Raw genomic sequence first — 19,590 nt, 5'->3', positions numbered from 1 at the left:
CCCCTAGGTAGCCTACGCAGGCTGTTGGGACAAGTGCTGTTCGTAAGCACCTTTAAAGGCCGCCTTTGTTTACCCAATGCTGCTGTTTTCTAAACTAAAAGCCGAGTCAATATAGGTTAGGCTCAAGACCAGTTCAAATATTCGCCAATTGATGTTGCGCATGAGCAGGAATCGAGCTCAGGTCACCAGGTTTGTGGCACCGTGTTCCGACCACTGTGCCACAGCTTTCATGTACAGGGTGGGCGAGAAATACCCGACACATTTTTAAGTTGTGTAAAATGTTCATTTGTTTTAATGTCGTTATTATTTTTATTTCAGATTATAAATGAGTCTTGTAAGAGTTACTAAGATGGTAGTGTCACTCCTGAAGGACACAGGTTCCCAAATCATCGCACTCAACTACTTGAAGCTGTTCCATGGCCAGCAACAAGTCCGGACGTGAGTGCCCCAATGTCGTCTCCTTCTGCTTCTTGTGGGGGTATCTTGAAGTAACTGTCTAGACAAAACCAAGGACCATTCAAGACTTGCGTAGAGGCAACTTGAACAGGACATAGCCCATATTATACTTGAAGTCTCAAGGAAGGCAATGCAAAACATAGTTGTTCGTATGCGTCAATTAATACATGGAAATGGTGGTTACTTACACGGCGTTGTTTTTAAAACCTACGACTTATAATAATCTAAAATATTTTCCTGAAGCTATAGTTTCGTATGATATACATATATTCTAATTTTGTAATGAATGTTCTTTCTACTCGACTATAAATGTGTCGGGTATTTATTGCCTATATAATATATACACACAAATACATATTGTAAATCTACAACTTAACAACAATCTAGCCATGAGAGAATGTAATCCTGGCCTTGCTAAAAGTATGACCAATATCCGTGTTGGAATAAGCGGCCTGTTAGAGGCATTGATTTAATGACGATTATGGTATTAATTTTATACCTACGTGACGTTACCGAAAGAACCAAAGAGTTTTTGACAATTATGGTATTCGCGCTCATCATAAACAACACGTGTACGGTATTTGTGATGTTCTCATTGGTCGTTCTGTGCTTGGTGCTAACGTATATACACTCGCTACTCTCATCCTTACGTTTGTGTTTCGTTCTGGGAACAGAATGTACCCGCTAATTTTCGCTGATTAATGCCACATTTGGAAACCCATGCACACCCTGTGATCGCAGCTTGCTGTTATTCTCTCCTAATCAGTGCGAGATTGCCCTTACAAAACTCTCTAAAGACCCCATGAAGTTATCAAGGTGACTGCAGTGGGGTTCTTTTGTACTTATATTTTGTGACGTACTTGTGAAACAGAATTTTCTCCTTTTGTTTTTACGTAAATTTCAACAACCTTCGTCACTGAAATAATACCGTATTTAATGCACATGTAGTTGTGGTGTATTTTAGTGAACCATCTGAGAATCTATCGAGATAAAATTATCAGTTCACGGATAACCAATGGCACAGTGCTACACACAGGTCGTTAAAATAATAACAAGTATTCGTCTTAACTATGAAATAAGAAGGAAAAGCGGCGCCGTAGCGGTCAGCGCACTGCAATACGAACCCAGTGACCCGAGTTCAATGCCCGACAATGGCTAATATTGGTCCTGGGCGCCCACCTTCCCCTTTAATTAACCCATGGTGGCCAACTTGGTCAAGTATGGCTTATACATTATTATTAATATGCATGATTAAAATATGAAAATAACGAATTAACAGGGAATGGTCTGTTTCAGCAACAAAAAATATATAAATTGCATTTAAATCCATCAGTAAATCGATCTTCTGGATCCATTTTCTCCAGCAGAGGTAATTTAAGCAGCAAATTGTGTTTAACACGTAAGCTTTCACGACCAATATTATCCAAGAGTTTTTTTTTGTTAGATCAAGTAAACATATACAGTGAGGGAAAAAAGTATTTGATCCCCTGCTGATTTTGTACGTTTGCCCACTGACAAATAAATGAGCAGTCTATAATTTTAATGGTAGGTTTATTTGAACAGTGTGAGAGAGAATAACAACAACAACAAAACATCCAGAAAAACGCATGTCAAAAATTGTATAAATTGATTTGCATTTAAATGAGGGAAATAAGTATTTGACCCCTCTGCAAAACATGACTAAGTACTTGGTGGCAAAACCCTTGTTGGCAATCACAGAGGTCAGACGTTTCTTGTAGTTGACCACCAGATTTGCACACATCTCAGGAGGGATTTTGTCCCACTCCTCTTTGCAGATCTTCTCCAAGTCATTAAGGTTTTGAGGCTGACGTTTGGAACTCGAACCTTCAGCTCCCTCCACAGATTTTCTATGGGATTAAGGTCTGGAGACTGGCTAGGCCACTCCAGGACCTTAATGTGCTTCTTCTTGAGCCACTCCTTTGTTGCCTTTGCCGTGTGTCTTGGGTCATTATCATGCTGGAATACCCATCCACGACCCATTTTCAATGCCCTGGCTGAGGGAAGGAGGTTCTCACCCAAGATTTGACGGTACATTGCCCCGTCCATCGTCCCTTTGATGCGGTGAAGTTGTCCTGTCCCCTTAGCAGAAAAACACCCCCAAAGCTAAATGTTTCAACCTCCATATTTGACGGTGGGGATGGTGTTCTTGGGGTCATAGGCAGCATTCCTCCTCCTCCAAACACGGCGAGTTGAGTTGATGCCAAAGAGCTCCATTTTGGTCACATCTGACCACAACACTTTCACCCAGTTGTCCTCTGAATCATTCAGATGTTCATTGGCAAACCTCAGACGGACATGTATATGTGCTTTCTTGAGCAGGGGGACCTTGCGGGCGCTGCAGGATTTCAGTCCTTCACGGCGTAGTGTGTTACCAACTGTTTTCTTGGTGACTATGGTCCCAGCTGCCTTGGGATCATTGACAAGATCCTCCCGTGTAGTTCTGGGCCGATTCCTCACCGTTCTCATGATCATTGCAACTCCACGAGGTGAGATCTTGCATGGAGCCCCAGGGCGAGGGAGATTGACAGTTCTTTTGTGTTTCTTCCATTTGCGAATAATCGCACCAACTGTTGTCACCTTCTCACCAAGCTGCTTGGCGATGGTCTTGTAGTCCATTCCAGCCTTGTGTAGGTCTACAATCTTGTCCCTGACATCCTTGGAGAGCTCTCTGGTCTTGGCCATGGTGGAGAGTTTGGAATCTGATTGATTGATTGCTTCTGTGAACAGGTGTCTTTTATACAGGTAACAAGCTGAGATTAGGAGCACTCCCTTTAAGAGTGTGCTCCTAATCTCAGCTCGTTCTGACTGAGAGGGGGTCAAATACTTATTTCCCTCAATAAAATGCAAATCAATTCATAACATTTTTGACATGCGTTTCTGGATTTTGTTGTTGTTGTTCTGTCTCTCACTGTTCAAATAAATCTACCATTAAAATTATAGACTGATCATTTCTTTGTCAGTGGGCAAACGTACAAAATCAGCAGGGGATCAAATACTTTTTTCCCTCACTGTAAATGTGTCATTAAAACCCGCCACCACCCGACACAGCCAACTAGTAAGGGTTGTCACGTAAACAGAACGTGCCAATTCGTCACAGCACACCGGTGTGTTCGAGAGCCAAGCCACAATATTTACAATCGGAGTACGACGTTTCGCCAGTAATTACAACTAGCTTCATCAGGCGACAGCCAGATTTGTGGAGAAGTCTTACTGTTTCGTTCCTTATATAGAGGCGTAGATGTATTGACCACCCTTCTGTGCTCTTGCACAATGTGGGTGGAGGGGATTACCGAGGCAACGTACATTATGCATGTGCAATATGTAAGCCCTTTAAACTTGTCCTTTCTGTCTATTGTGTTTATTCAAATAGCCCTACCAACGGTAATCCCTTTTGAAGTACGCTGCCCTTTGTGGGCATGCATTTAAATAATGTATTATTTGAGGATTCGCTTCCACGCAGCACTAAGACGGTAGCTATCCGAACGGTTAAAGTTATTTTTATTTATTTCAATCTCGACAGATTATCTAATTAGTCTTGGCCAGTAGTCGATAGTTTTACACAAAACTTCAACATTATCAAATCAATTGAGTGTCCTTGTTGACACACGTGTGCTGCTGCTGCTGAGAGTTGCATTTGGGATAATTTAATATTTCTCTGATGTTCTTTTTGTCTCGTGCTGATCATTCGTCCTGTTCTGCCCAACATAAGATTTACCACACGTGCACACAGAGAGCCTCTTGTCGGCTTTATGTATTATTTCACTACCTAAAATCTACAGAGAAAGAACATAATGATTGTGCCGTTACAATATTACCGTGTTTTAGAATTTAGTTCCAGGTACGATTCGTACATGCAGTTTGAGCTCTGACACTGACATGCAATGGACTATTATTCCGAATTATAAAATCACAGGGAACCAAGTGATTAACATCAACGGCACCACCACTTTTACAACTCCCGCAGAAATCATTGCCGGCGGATGCTTGCGTGCATCGCACCGCCGACTCCGCACAAAGTGACCCCTCTGAAGAGCACGCTGACCATCAGGTGACCCAGGCTTACGTGGGACTTGATTAAAGACAAAATGTAAAAGGCACAGATATTATTGCAGAAATGCACTGACAAATAACACTTTCCTTCCCAGTCGCACCGTGCAACACGGTGCCGCCCGCCTGCACAACGCAGTGCCCAGGGTGTGCCAGATCCGCTGAAGATGTTCCCAAACACGCTGCACACCACTGGGAGTTTGACGCCGACAATAATACTTGAAAAGGTGGTACACGATAGCAGCTCTCCCGTGATGGAGATGCTGCGACCGCAGTGTTACTGTTATTTTTCACGTTCCACACAGACAAAGGCTCTGTGCTGCTGTTCCACAGTCCACCCCCAGCGATGTTGCATTAGATGCACAGTGCATTCGTTGGCTGTGAGATAAAGCAACACGGTACAGTAAGAGTATATTAACTAGTTCCACTTCCCTGGCAATAGGAAACACATTTACCAAATCGTCTTACCTCTAATATTCTACAGCGATACCTTGACTTTCGTCGCTTCACTCTTTCGGCCGTTTTCAATTATAACCACATTTCAAATTTCGTCCACGCACTTTCCTCTTTCCTCCGATTTCATCCCAAACCTTCCAAGACGTTCGCGCCACGCGCCATCTTTTTTGTCAAGTCTTTTAATAGAAGTCGTTCAAGTGAGCATCTCTTATATTTGTGTTTATTCATGTATTATTAATACTGTAATTATTTCTGTAATTATACTGTAAACAATTCATAGTTATTTTTGTTATAACAGTATAATACTACAGTATTCATAGTTATTTGCGTGATAATAAAAGACGTGTACACTATTCATACTGTGCTTACGCAAGAATAAAATATTCAAGATATCATCTTCTTGGTTCTTTCGGTAAAGTCACGTAGAAGGGAAATAATAAAATAATAAAAATAAAACAATAAAATAATATTGCATTTTATTATTTCTTTTATTATTTCCCTTCTACGTGACTTTACCGAAGATGAATCCCTGCAGTCACGAAAGCTTTAAATGAAATCGAAATTCAAGGTATCATCGTGTTTATTTATTTTTTGTTATTTATTCTTATGCTTATTTTATTTTTTTTATTTTGGTTTCGCACGCATGTGTTATATAGTGACTGTAGTTATCTGCATGTACGTTTTTCGCTGGCCAAATAATTTTTTTTCCAGCTAAATAAAGGCTCTGTTTTGACATTCGTCCATTTTTGACATTCGTCCATGTTCTGGTCCCTAACCAGACGAAAGTGAAAAAGGTGTTCCTGTACATTATTTCGTTTAGGATGCAACGATATTTGCAGCATGAAGCCAAGTATTGAGGCACGCTTGTGTGCTCACTAATTCTTTGCCTGATTATGTACTCTGTCACATGCACGGTTGGTAGGGACCATGGTGCTTGTCATTACATGGCGCCCCTTGTCCAATTTCATCACCACTTTATCGGATTATCTAAACTAGTCCGGGGCCTCCGCAATGTAGGCTGCCTCAAATGAGCACCTGGTGCGATGTGCAAACATCGCCACTTGAGAGACAAAGGTGGCCAGGCATGGTGCTGGCCACCCACCACATCATATTCCGTGCTGGCCTTCATAGGCGATATTTGTCTTCTTCTTATACGCTACATGTTGTACAGGCTTGGGTGGAACAATGGTACAGTGGTTAACGCATTGTGCTATAAACCCAGCGGACCTGAGTTTGATTCCCGACCATGAATAACACCACATCACCAACTATGATTAACCAAATAAAAAAAACCCATGACAAATACAATCAATACCTTCGCCCAGGAGTATACTGATAAAGGGCTGTATATTACTATTCTCATATATAGCGCACAACTTTATATATCTGTGATGAACGCTGCACTTTCCATCGTTTTCATGCAGGGGGCGCTGCAAACCTACGCACCCCCTGCATGAACGACGGAGGCGCAGGGACAGACGTTTTCGATTACGTTGGAATCGATCTGCAGACGGCGGTCTTCTCGCACGGCCAGCAGCTCTCTGTCACCTTATCTCGATCCCACAATCCCAAACAGGTGAAAGTCCGCATCGAACTGAACCCCCAGCAAGGCCATCTACTTAACGACGAGAGAAAATTCACACGAAATGTCGTTTTCAATTAAGTCTTTCAGATGTAATATTATATAAGCTTTTAAATGAATAAATAAAATTCTCATTAAAAAATAACACAATTCAAAGACGTTTCATTTTAAAACTTCAAAACGGAGCATCGACTGCTTGTGTAAATGGGTCGTTCGTGTGCAATTTTTTTGGCGACTTTCCTGGCCGAAGGCCGTAAATGGTTATTAGGGCGTGCCGCAGTCGCCCCCGAACAACCCCTAGTTATGTATAGGCTGAGTGAGTAGGAGTGCATGTGCGTGCATGCGCTATGCGTTCAACACCTTCACTGTGCGTTTTACACGTGTCCCGTATACGCACTATGTATCACACAGTTTCGGTGTGTTTTAGTGTGAATGCGCACGCGCGCGTGTGCTACGCATTAAGCAGTCTCAGCCCACAGGGCCGCGTATGCACGTGTGTGTGTAGGCATTATACGTTAAACAAGATGAGCCTCGGGGACTGAACGAAATGCAGAACCTCTCCCTGTGATGCAACCACACGATATGCCAACTTTCCTCACCTTGGTCCATGCGTCGGCATTTGACAAATAATTATGTTGTGTGTACAAAAAAGCCTGGACTCTACAACTATAATTTAGTGTTTTCGGCTAAGCATTAGCACCCTTTTACTATTAAATCGTTTATTATACACATCGTATTGCATATATTTAAATACATTTAGTTTGTATTGAATAATAAGTTATGATAAATATCACCATTTATTTATTATATCTGATGAATGGATAATGCCACACTAATTTCACTACATTGGCATAAATCACGAAATGATAATATTTATACATAGAATATGGCACATAATTCCTGTACACACATTTGCTCAATATTAAAAACAGGGTGTGCCATTTTACAAAACTTGTCTCTTTTTGTAGACATCGCATCTCTAATAATAATAGTAATGGTCACAGGTATAGCAACGCCATACTACAAGCAGACATACAAACATGCAAAATTGTATAAAGCACGTTCTGTATTTGCTTATGAACACAATAGTCAATCGATTTCTGCAAACTCTGCTGACAAAATGCCTCCTTGGTAGGCTACACCATTTGGTGGTGTTCGTCACAATGGAACTGGTGATGGAATTACCCTAATAAACAATATATGATCCACAATTGCACTAGAAATCAACATATTAAGCATCTAAAGGCAGTATGGTCAGAACAGGAGATCGTTGGTGCAGTGGTTAGCACACTGCACTCCGAACCCAGTGCCCCGAGTTTGATTGCCCACGATGGCCAACGTCAGTGGCGAGTGATGTCTGAAGCGCTCCTGGGCCTCACTTCACCAATCCGCACTTACCGGAATGGTGAAGTATGGTCAAACAACCCCCATGACCGATGCAGCGTGGGAAGATCTTCACCCAGCAGTGGAGTTATTGGACCATACTTAACCACGTTGGTCAGTTCGGGTTGGAGAATATGTTGGAGCATAGAAATGAAATAAAACAATGGATTCGGCTTCATTGCCCTCTGCTGACAGTGCAGATCTGAGCTACCTATTGCATTGGTTTTGTGCATTCTGGCCACCCATCAAAGCACTAGCCAGCATCAAGTCTGCTTAGCTTCTGATAGATCTTGAGGTCTGGCACATTTAAGGTGCATTTGTCATAAGTAAATATTGCTATAGTATATTGTTATCTAAATTGAAATGTGCAATATTCTTCCTCATTTAAAAATCAATGTATGTATCAATGAGCTTCCAATCAGTTAAGATACATTGCCTTTATTTCCTAGTAGTGTTTAAACGATATATTTATTTATCCACTCACTTGCAGTGAGAAACGGAATCTAAAAATAATACATTTACATATTTATGGGGATTGGGTAAAACCATTGAGACATTCATTGAGGTATATTCTTCAATGGGTGAGACATTATATTCAATAGAGTGCAAGCGAGCTGCTGCAGTGTGTGAATGAGGGGGTGAGAGCAGAATGAATGAGAGGGTGATTGTGAAAATGAGTCAATGAATACGACAGTGTGACAGACAATATAGCAAATGAGAGGATAATGAGCGAATGAATGTGTACATGGGTGAGATGAATGAGTTAGATGAATGTGGCTGTGGGTGAGATGAATGAGGATGATGAGTGGGTATTGAAATTAATTCGTGAATGTAATGGTGATTGACATATTAATTGAGTTATTGAAAGGGGGAGTGGGTGGATGAGACACGGAAATGAGTGCGAGTGAGCAAGCGAGCCAGCGATTGAATTAGAGGAACAATTAACTATCAAGTGCGTGAATGTTAAAGCGAGTTAATAAGGGATTGAGTAAATTAAACGGTCAATTTGCGAGCAGCCAGTGAATGAGAAGGTGAGTCTGTGGTGACTCAGTCAATGAATAAAGTGAGTAAATTAGTTATGGGTGAATGAATAAGTTATTGGTTTGGAAGGTGGATGAATGGACGAGTTGCTTCAGTGAGCTGCAGTCCTCACCTCCTCGACCGTGAGAGGCATGCAGATGCGGTATTCCTTCACGAGCATCGCGGCTCGCGCCCTTTGTACTGGGCCCAGTCCTTGCTCGGGTCCCACACAGAAGCTCTGCGGACACAGGGACTTCTCAACACAGCACTCACGACGTGCAGCGGCCACGGAACACCGCACTGCCTATCCACGCTGCGATGTGTGGTGCTACTCAACACAATGCGGTCTTGTGATTGTAAGGACATGTAAAGCCCTGTGTCAATCCACTTCTGGATTAGGTCCTCCGCAGACCCTATGGGTCGTGGTCATTAATTGACTACACTTCACCATGCTGGTCAGTGGGGGAGGGAATGGTGAATGTGGGGAGCATTGAAAGCGGAGCATATAATTTCAGTTAATTGGACAGTTGCAATGGGCTCTGCTGCTCACAACGTCGCCCTGAAGCCTATAACACATGTTATGCATGGTGGTCGCCAATCGGAAGTGCAACATATTTAAATATTTTTTCTAGCAAATCTTTAAGATTGAGTATTTTATTAACAATAATATTTGACATATGTGCAATGGGCACCTACGGGCTATCTGCCGATGGATCGTGATTAGGGGTCGGCACGGTTTGGCTCAAACCACCAAACCGCGGTTTGAACCGAACCAAATCGGTTTGGTTTGGCTCTGTTTGAACTGGTTCGGTTTGGTTTGGGGCTACGAAAACCGACTCGGTTTGGCTCGGACAGGGTGGAACCGGCTCAAACTAGTTTGGTTCAAGCCAACTTAAGAGGTTTGGTTTAGCTTAGTTTGGTTTGGTTTTGGTTTGGTTTGGTTCAGTCGTCGCTGGTTTGGTTTGGATTGCTCAATTTGAAACCAGTTTGAGTCGGTTCAAACCGTGCCGACCCCTAATCGTGATGATGGTTTGAGATAGGCGTCATAAAAAAATATATGCTTATCCATCTATACAATTCCATACATCATGGGGCGAGCGGTGGCATAGTGGATAGCTCACCGCAGCCTGAGAACCGAAGACCCGAATCCGATTCCCGACCACGCGCAACATCAGTGGCGAGTGCGCCAACGTCCAGTATTGGCAAGCAACCCATGTGGGCCGACACAGCATTGGAAGGGCCTTCATCCAGCATTGGCTTAACACAGGTAGGAAAGTCATACTTTTGTTTAAATGGAAGGAGACCAAAGTGTTGTAAGTGTAAATATATGTTTCAGCACCATTCTTCACCACATAGCCCAGTGCGAGTTATAGTGGGGTGGGGCCCAAAACTGGTTTGGATAAATTTCTCAACACTGATGCGAGCCGTGACCGTGAAATAAACTATTTAGTTGAATGTATTTAATCACTCTGGTATTTTGGTAAATACGTTCATGTGATGCAAATAATTACAGTGACGGAACACTGTCGGTCTCGATTGTACGCAACTCCGAGGCAAGCAAGCCATCTTTAACGCGGGGTTTCTGGAATAATTTCCACAACTGGCCAGTTTACACGAGGACGCATACACCGCGTGTGCGTGCCGTATAACTTGCAACAGGCTGGGGTGTATTGGTGGCACAAGTGGTTAGCGTACTGCACTGAACACCAGGCCACTCGAGTTCGAATCTCGAACGCGGCACCTCCGATTTGCACGGTTGGCTACATACGGTGAGAAAGAAGTTCAACATACATCCACCAACCCACAATGACAAGCGTGATGAAGTATGGTCAAAAACTACCATGGCCGATACGGCGTGGAAAGGACTTCATCCAGCGATAGAATGACAAGGGCTGTGCATTATGCATTAAACGCATGTCACGGTAATTATATTTCTGACATGACCAATGTATAAGCGTGCCTCAGTGCGCAATGATTTGGTGCTGGATGTAATGTTGTCATTTGAGTTCCATCGGCCATGCAGGGTCCAAAGTACAATGTATGCAGCCATGTGCTCGCTATTCGCTCAACAGAGCGGCAATCACAGCCGCTTTTCGCTCAGATATAAATTATCTAAAGAGTTCGATTAGCGCCATCGAGGCTTCATTAACAAATGTGTCTCTACAATAGCAAACACGGATTTCGTTTTGCGAGTCTCACCGTTTATTCCCCCTCTGGTGTAAACGGGAAAACACCAAACAATGCGAGCACAGGCATCGTGATCATCATATATGGAGCGTAATACATTTCACAGATGCAATTTGAAGCCCACGTTTCACAACACTGCGATTACAATTGTTTATTAATATACGCGGGCGGTTAAACACGCGTATTTATGTCAATACCAAACAACAACACTTGCAACTAATGATTGCTCGTATAATTGCAGTACGTACCTGTCAAATCACTCGCATGTCCAAATGAGGATTGTGGTCGCCTTGTTTCTCAAACACGCCTTGTAGAATCCGTCATTAAATGAATATCAACGATAAGCAATGCTTCGCTCACAACTCTCCAAAGTGTGCTTAAATCTTACTCGTTTACAAACATCTTACTCCTTTACAAACAAAACGTTAAAAACTATATTTTTTAATTCACAATGTATTGGTGTAACTGTAACCGCTCTTAATCATATGCTCTGTCGTGTTATTTACCATAAAACGGTGCAATTCGTTGACTACACTCCAGCTGTACCCCCTATATCTGCCCGCCCTATAACTATAATGTAACCCGTGTACAGCACTAACAACACAAAATAGCTGTACCACCCAAACGCTGTGTGCTTATCCCCCAACGGTGCAACTCCAATACCCCACTAATATCCCCTACAACTGTGCAACTCATAAACACGAATCGAGCTGTGCGTGTCAACCTCGATGCTTTCCACAAGGCACTACGGCGGAGCCAACACGTGCTCGGGCATTTAAACATTCAGCGCCACGTGACTCGTCCCCCACTCACTCTCTCACAGGTGTCCGCGGCGCGCCTGTTTGCCCGGCTGAATTATAATAATCGGGTCGAAGGACCCCATCCCCCCAGAGCACCGCCCTATCCCCCCACACAACGCCTCCGCCCCTCAAAATACGCTCTTAGATTTCCCAAAGCGCATGCGCATATGGACGCCAGCGGACGTGTACGTGATTGGTCGAAAGTGGGGGATAGGTGGGAGGGGCGTAACCACGTGAGTGGGTCGGACCAATGGGACAGGCCCGGGGTCACGTGAGCGCGCTTGGAAATACAATCGCGGAGTTCGCTGTGAGTTGCTGAGTAATGTCGCTCACGATGGCGGACGGCGGGGATGGCAAGATCGTGAAGATGGAGGTGGACTACAGTCCCGTGGTGGACCAGAGGCTGCCCGAGTCTCGAAAGATGGCTGAGGTGCGTCACTCTTCTGTTCGCCAGCGCAGTCGCCGTGTTGGGTTGCTCGCGTGTTCTTGAATGGGTGAGGTAGGCCTCTTCGTGGCCTGTGGACTTACCCGGCCACCCTGCCGACGAGGGTGCTGCTTGGGACGGCAGTGATTGGTGGGCCGAGGCGGGTGCAGAAGCCGGGAGATGCCAATTGACGAGCTCTTGAGAAATGTGACTCCGTTTCGCATAAAACCGTGTCAACATGGGCAGTCTTGCACAAACTAGAGCCCATCGGGAATGTCATGCACCGTAGGCCTAGGATGACGAAGTATGGTCAGATAAAACCACAGTTCACGGCGTGGGAGGCTCTCATCCAGCAGTGAATTGACAAAAACGCTGCACGTGTTAGGAAATGAAGAGAGACAGACACTTGAGAGGCATCTCGAAGACACAGACTGACGGCGATAGATACGGACACTAAAAAAGACACTGAAAAAGACATGCACAGATACACCGAGAGACACAAATGCACGGGTATAGACGAATAGAGATGAAGAGTGACACGACAAAGACAAGAACGTACTCGGAGGCCGAGTAGAACACCTGTATTTTACCATACGGCCCATAACCTCATGCTGGGTCAACACTCCTGCGCCTTGAGTGACGAGGCACACGTGTGGTGTGATTCGCGCTGATAAAGTAACGGGTTAGATTGGCGGGTTTGGTTCGGACGCAATCTACATCGAGTGTAACGTATTAACGACGTGTTGTGCTCGCAGGAGGGGAAGCTTCAAGAAGCCATTGACAACCTTCTGTCTCTAGAGAAGCAGACGCGAACCGTAAGTGTTGAGTATCATGAATGATTGTTATGACGCGTGTGAAATTCCCTACAACTTGTCAAGTCTTAACATCTTAAGGGGTCTTAGATTGTCGTTTATGTGCAAAAAATCATTTGATGTGTTTTATGTTCCTAACCACAATAATTACTTGTCACTTCCTGTGACTGGCTCTTCTCAATAAAGTATTTTAATTGACACCTTTCCATATTCCCATCTCCATTTTTAATCTACCATACAGCTTTTCACCCCCTCCCTTTCGAAAATATTGTTTTAAAAGTTAGCCCCATCGACACGCTCTCAAGATGTACACGCATGTTGTATAAAGTATTACGATGTCACATTTAGATGTTTCATATACATATTGTATTAAATGCACCTTAAAGTGATTTATAGTCAATTCTGATTGTTTCCATGCTCATGTGATGTTTGGATGGTGTTGAACTCACATAAATGCATAAAGTTGTCATTGTAATCTTGAGTTTACCTGCTGAGTCGCCTTGACTTATCAATCTTTCCTAATGTGAAATGAAGGCTGATAATAACTTGATTTAATTGAAGTTAAAATGTGTGTACACCTCTTGATTGTTGGTTTGTGTGCAGGCCAGTGATATGGTGTCCACCTCACGGATTCTGGTAGGGATCGTACAGATCTGTTTTGAAGCCAAAGATTGGGATGCCCTCAATGAAAACATCATCATCATGACAAAACGGAGAAGCCAACTCAAACAGGTTACAATCTTAATTGCTGAAATGTTGCCGGGCACTTGGTGTTATTTGCTAAAGTTGTCAGATTTCTTGTAGTGTTGCAGCTTCACACTAATGGGACACGTGCTGTTCACGTTGTTTAACAGGCGGTGGCAAAAATGGTGCAACAGTGCTGCGAATATGTGGAAAAAACACCGGATTTGCAAACCAAACTCAAACTTATCGACACACTAAGGACCGTCACTGCTGGCAAGGTGTGTAAACCATTGAAATATTTAAGTTGCATGTAAGCTTGACAGACCATCAGACAAGTGGTAGTGTTGTTATCCCATGATATTCAAACATTTTATTTTATCATTGTCCTGGTCAAAGTGCTTTATTTGGTATGCCCATTTTTTTGTCGACAGATCTATGTGGAGATTGAACGTGCAAGATTGACAAGAATTTTGGCTAAATTCAAGGAAGAGAAGGGGGAACTAGTAGAGGCTTCAAATATCCTACAAGAACTGCAGGTCTGTAAACCCTTATTTAAAATGTGCAAGCCTCTTTATTGCATTCAAATGCAACTATTTTGAGATTACATGATGAGATTTGCGGACGCTGACATTTGTGTGTTATGTTGAGTAGGTGGAGACATTTGGATCCATGGAAAAGAAAGAAAAGGTCGAGTTCATTTTGGAGCAGATGCGCCTTTGCCTTGCAGTGAAGGACTACATCCGCACTCAGATCATTAGCAAGAAGATCAACACAAAATTTTTCCAGGAGGAAAACACAGAGGTAACATTTTGACTTTTATGATTTGGAGCTATTGCTTGTCATATGAAGCTCCAACTGGACTTGTGACCTAATAATGATGCTTTTTTTGTTTTCAGGAGTTGAAGCTGAAATATTATGACCTGATGATTCAACTCGATCAGCATGAAGGCTCCTACCTGTCCATTTGCAAGCACTACCGTGCCATTTACGACACGCCCTGCATTCAAGCAGAGAGGGCAAAGTGGCAGCAGGTGACTTGTCACTCATTTATGAGTTTGTTTTGTAATAACCGGAGCCGTAATAGTCCAGACGTTTGAGCTGTGTCTGGTTTAAACATATATACATGTTTAACACTTAATTGCTTGAGCCCTTAATTTACGTTTAGGAATATTTCCGAAAGCACTCTTAATTTAGAATTTTGAAAGTTAATATTAAGAACAGATCTACGAAAGGAAAGCAATTGGCTCATAAAATAGCTATGTATTACCTCAACCATTTAAAACAATAAAATACCGATTGTATATTGTACGAAATAACATTGCTTTGGTATACAGTCAAAAACAAGATTGCATAAAAATCACGAAATTCAATGAGACTCCACTTGATATTTAACCATACTAGAATGTCCAAGAATCAGTATGAAGCTTAATGCCACATCTGTTTTAAGCACAAATACTACAAGTTGAATATAAGACAGTAATGAGCTGTAATTATCAGGAGGGAATTTATATTATTTTTCATACCATCATGAGTCCACGATTTCATAACTTCATGGCAGGTTATGAAGAGCGCCATTCTGTACGTGGTGCTGGCTGCCTATGACAATGAGCAGTCGGACCTGGTGCACCGCGTTAACCAGGACAAGAAGCTGGAGGAACTTCCCAAATACAGGTACCCATGTGAACTATAACAAAAAAGTATGTATATAACATTGTCTTCAATAGATGTATATAGCGCCTTAGTCCAAGGCGCTGGTAAAGTATGATCAAACAACTCCCATGACCAGAGAGAGTAGGACGACTATCATCCAGATGTGGATTGACAAAAGGATTGTAGATATTATTGGACTTAAGTATTGTGTTGTGCCTTCGATTAGTATCCAAATAAACCCACATAAATGTGTCTTGATATGCAATAGTATGGTATATGAGCACATACAATCACAGGTGTTACTATTCTTTAGTACGTGGATAGAAAATACAACTTCGATTTATTTTCCATGCAAGTAATTTGCCTTTAGATGGGCATTTTACCACTCCCTGGTCTGACAATTCAAAATTCTCATATCCCACACACGTGCTTGTGTTATATCTGCAACAATTTTACGTAATTTTCGTCTCGCGGTTTTAAAAGCGCCTCCCTGTTGGCAGAGTTTGGCATCTGCACTCTTCTCACAGGGAGATACTGAAGCTGTTTACCACATCGGAGCTGATGCACTGGGGCACCCTGGTGGAGAAGTACGGCAAAGACCTGCGTAAGGGCACGGCCGACAACCCGGCGACTGATGTGTTCTCCTACTCTCAGGAGGGCGAGAAGCGGTGGCAAGTCCTTAAGAACAGGGTGGTGGAGCATGTGAGTACACATTGTATTCACCGAGGGCAGGGATCAGCGGCATTGTGGCTCTTGAAAGAGGTTTTTGTTTAATACCGAATTCGGAAAAAATAGCTCCTCTTGTTATTTTGGTTGCCGACCCCTGACCTAGGGGGTCCTACCTTGAATGTAATCTCCCAGAATGTGTCCCAATCTCATTGGATCTTGGAAATTAGCCAAGGTTGAGCAAATTAGTGTTTGAATGGCTAACCACCAAGAGCAAAAGATGGGTGTAATAGGCATTGTGGGCAGTAGACGACAGTGCAGAGCACTAGTTCACCACAGCACGCACTCACCACCTTGGTGAAGTATGGTCAAATATCCAAGGCCATTGGACACCTTCATCCAGCAGTGAATTGACAAAACCAAACCTCTACGTGTACACACCTTGAATTTACCTTGTGGTTTGTGATATCGGTTCGCAATGGTTCTCATGATGATGTTAAATAGTTTAGTGTTTGTGAATAAGACCATCAAAATTACACAATAAGAAAATAGTGCTAATTAGTCCCAAAAGTTTGGTAATGCATTTCAAACAGGGTTGTAATTACAGTTGAACTAGGTGGTGGATAAAACACAACTTAAAATATAAAAGCATTTTACAATACCTTTCAGTCAAGTATTCTCTGCATTCAATCAGGATGTAATCGTGGTTTTAAAGGTGCTGTATTTGCATACGTAGAGCTCCATCTTCTGTCAGCTTATTGCAAGGGTAGACAAATACAGTCTGCTCTGCAACATATACCCACTCGGTGGCAGACATACAGTAAAAGAGTTTATATATTAAAAAAATACATTTGGCTTAGCTTTCCTTCATAATAAACTCTTGACTGCTAGTATGAAAAACGCATCGTGTAGTTTACTCATAACCATCGTCCATTGTCTAATTGCTGAATGAAGGCCTGTCCATGCCATCGCATCTGTCACTGTCCTGCAAACCCATTGCTTACCGGTTAAAATATTCGGTGTGAGTAAACCGTCAATCAAAACAATTGATTTTAAATCCGCTTTTGTTTTCAGAATATCCGAGTGATGGCCAAGTACTACACCAGGATCAGCATGCAGAGGATGGCAGATTTGCTGGACCTGTCCATTGATGTAAGTTTCGACCTTTGAGAATACCCTCCCATGGTTCAGTAGTGACTGCCTTCAAGAACAAGGGACACCTGCAATGTAACCCAGCCTTATCTTTTCATATCCCCCAATCATTTAATTTATAGTAACCTTGTGTATGTATATATATAAAAAAAATAGCACCAGGTGTAATGGCACCCATATGTTATTTATATTGATGGAGTAAAGTGGGAGTACTCCCACCTCTTCCCATATATCTGGCCAGTGTGAAAGAGTAGGCCAACACTGTCTAGAGCCTACTGTAGTGAAGGCCCTTCCACCAGCAGCAGCGTAAGCGAGTTGTTGCAGGATTGCATCTTTACCCTTTATATTTAAACCAAAAGCACGACTTTGTTTGGCTTGTGCTCTGTCCGTAGGAATCGGAGGAGTTCCTGTCCAGGTTGGTGGTGAGCAAGACTGTGTTCGCCAAAGTGGACCGGCTGGCTGGCGTCATCAACTTCCAGAGGCCCAAAGACCCCAACGACCTGCTTAATGACTGGTCCCACAAGCTCAACGCCCTCATGGCCCTAGTCAATAAGACCACGCATCTTATTGCCAAGGAGGAGATGATCCACAACCTACAATAGATTGGTCTGGGGGAGTAGGGGATAACAGCAGGAGTAGCAGAGGCGGGGTTGAAGCAGTGTTGGTGGGTGACTTGGAGAATTCCCCCACATTTGACACATTAGCTCAATGAGGATTATCATTGTGCCAGCTAAGAGTTTCCGGAGTGCCCACAATAGGTACTTTAGATGGTTTAGGGAGTTTTCAGTAGAACCTAATTAAATCCATCGATCTTGCCTGATGTCAGCACTCCAGGAAACTCTGGCTGACTCATTCTGCCTATTAAAACTCCCCACCCCCTCATGCTGTTTGCCAACCGTAAGCAGAATAAACGACACAGCATGTCTGCTTTGGGTGGGCAGACAATACAAATTTATGACAGCATAATTGATAGCAAACGTGGAGTTAGTATTTGTACCTGAAATCTCACAGTTGATTGCAAAATGTACAGAACTCTTCAGAATACACATTAATTAACACGTGAACATATTTGTTCATGGTGCATTTTTAAATGTAGGTTCTTAGTTATGTGTTTTAGACGAATCTGAATAGGACGAGCCTCAGTAGAAAATGATCGTTTTTGGGTGAAAAATCAACATCGACCCAGAGCTTTAGTTGGTATTTTGTACATCACAGGAATATTGCTTGGGTGTGTGCATAAATATAAACTGTATAGCAGTACCTTGTTAGACCGCATTATCCTGAAAATGTATTCATGAAAATAAATCTACTGGGGGTTCTGGTTTAAGTGAGCAGAGATGTCTCCAATTTACATTCTGTGAAAACACTGGTACATTCTTTCTCCCTGGTGGGATTGTACGGTCTCTTGAGCTGGGTAGATGAAATTGAGTGACATCTCGCAGTTAAGATACACCGTGTGGTAGATTGTGGTTTAAACACTTGTATGGAACACAATGGGTTGTTTTAAAGAAAGCATACGATGGGACTTGAGAAAACACTTTTCACCCATGACCATCATGAAGTTGCCATTGTTTGGCCGAATCTTGGTTATTCGCTGCTGAATAATTGTAACCTGAAGCCGTGAACTTGTGTTTGTAGCCTGCAGTACTGCCCCTGCTGATCCGTGCTCAAGTGTGTTGTGCAAAGTCGAAAGTCAACTGTATAAACGTGAAGCAAGACGTTTTGATGTCTGTTATTTTTACGTTTGTTTTTTGTTGGGAAAAAAATTGGCAAGACAATAAAAACACACGAATGTGTCTTTCTACGAGACGAGTCTTATAGTTGCGATGTTACGTATTTTTGTATTTGCCACATTGAAAAGACTCATCAGTCCATATTACAGTATTTGCCATTCCAATGTTAACGTTTAACGTGGGGAATAATGGCTTATAAAGAAGGGTGTGTTTGGGGGTGGGGAGGAGGAAAGCTCCTAAAACCCGTTCTCAATCGAACGGGGCTCTTATGAGAACCGGTCACGCAAGACGACCCTAGCCAATGATTACCTTCTGGAGTGGCTGAGGTGAGAAGGGCGGGTTGGATAGACTGTTTAACTTGGCATAATATTCACCATTGCGATTTAATTCGCCTACCCACGATTATAAATTAACCGATAAAATCAGTTTGTCGCCTTTTTAAATTAACATTTTGTGAATACCTTTAATTTGATACACTTGGGTCTTTCGGTTAAGTCACTTAAATACAAAATAAATG

At 42.7% G+C, this 19,590-nt stretch overlaps 2 protein-coding genes across 3 annotated transcripts in view; one reads left to right on the top strand and one right to left on the bottom strand.

Annotated features, from left to right (window-relative positions):
- The window catches only part of LOC144723020 (cytoplasmic phosphatidylinositol transfer protein 1-like), a 98,725-nt gene extending 86,762 nt beyond the window's left edge, over window positions 1-11,963 (bottom strand). Inside the window, exons 1-2 of the mRNA XM_078601535.1 lie at window positions 11,401-11,963; window positions 9,099-9,203 (exon numbers count right to left, since the gene is read on the bottom strand). Coding sequence (XP_078457661.1) covers window positions 9,099-9,146 — 48 coding nt within the window. The 5' untranslated portion in view covers window positions 9,147-9,203; window positions 11,401-11,963. The remainder of the gene's footprint in view (window positions 1-9,098; window positions 9,204-11,400) is intronic.
- Window positions 9,765-19,147, top strand: PSMD12 (proteasome 26S subunit, non-ATPase 12). Of its 2 annotated transcripts, none has more exons than XM_078601467.1 (11): window positions 9,765-10,232; window positions 13,132-13,191; window positions 13,792-13,920; window positions 14,043-14,150; window positions 14,304-14,408; window positions 14,524-14,673; window positions 14,769-14,903; window positions 15,431-15,543; window positions 16,050-16,224; window positions 17,263-17,340; window positions 17,733-19,147. In XM_078601467.1, exons 1-11 carry the CDS (start codon window positions 10,023-10,025, stop codon window positions 17,940-17,942), a joined length of 1,473 nt encoding a protein of 490 aa, XP_078457593.1. In that variant the 5' UTR covers window positions 9,765-10,022; the 3' UTR covers window positions 17,943-19,147. The 2 variants fall into 2 exon arrangements, with proteins under 2 accessions (XP_078457593.1, XP_078457602.1); XM_078601476.1 differs by lacking the exon at window positions 9,765-10,232 and adding an exon at window positions 12,217-12,382.
- The last annotated feature ends 443 nt before the right edge of the window (window positions 19,148-19,590 follow it).

Source organism: Lampetra planeri, chromosome 1 (assembly GCF_965212315.1).
Source record: "Lampetra planeri chromosome 1, kcLamPlan1.2.h2, whole genome shotgun sequence".
Taxonomy (NCBI): domain Eukaryota; kingdom Metazoa; phylum Chordata; class Hyperoartia; order Petromyzontiformes; family Petromyzontidae; genus Lampetra; species Lampetra planeri.
The sequence above is the reverse complement of the archived record's forward strand: the minus strand, read 5'-3'. Positions and strand labels throughout refer to the sequence as shown.

Coding starts and splice junctions, on each gene's coding strand:
- PSMD12 (XM_078601467.1), top strand. CDS start 10,023: ATGCTTATCCATCTATACAATTCCATACATCATGGGGCGAGCGGTGGC. Junction 10,233..13,131: donor CCAGCATTGGCTTAACACAG/GTAGGAAAGTCA, acceptor TTGTGCTCGCAG/GAGGGGAAGCTTCAAGAAGC. Junction 14,904..15,430: donor AGAGGGCAAAGTGGCAGCAG/GTGACTTGTCAC, acceptor ACTTCATGGCAG/GTTATGAAGAGCGCCATTCT.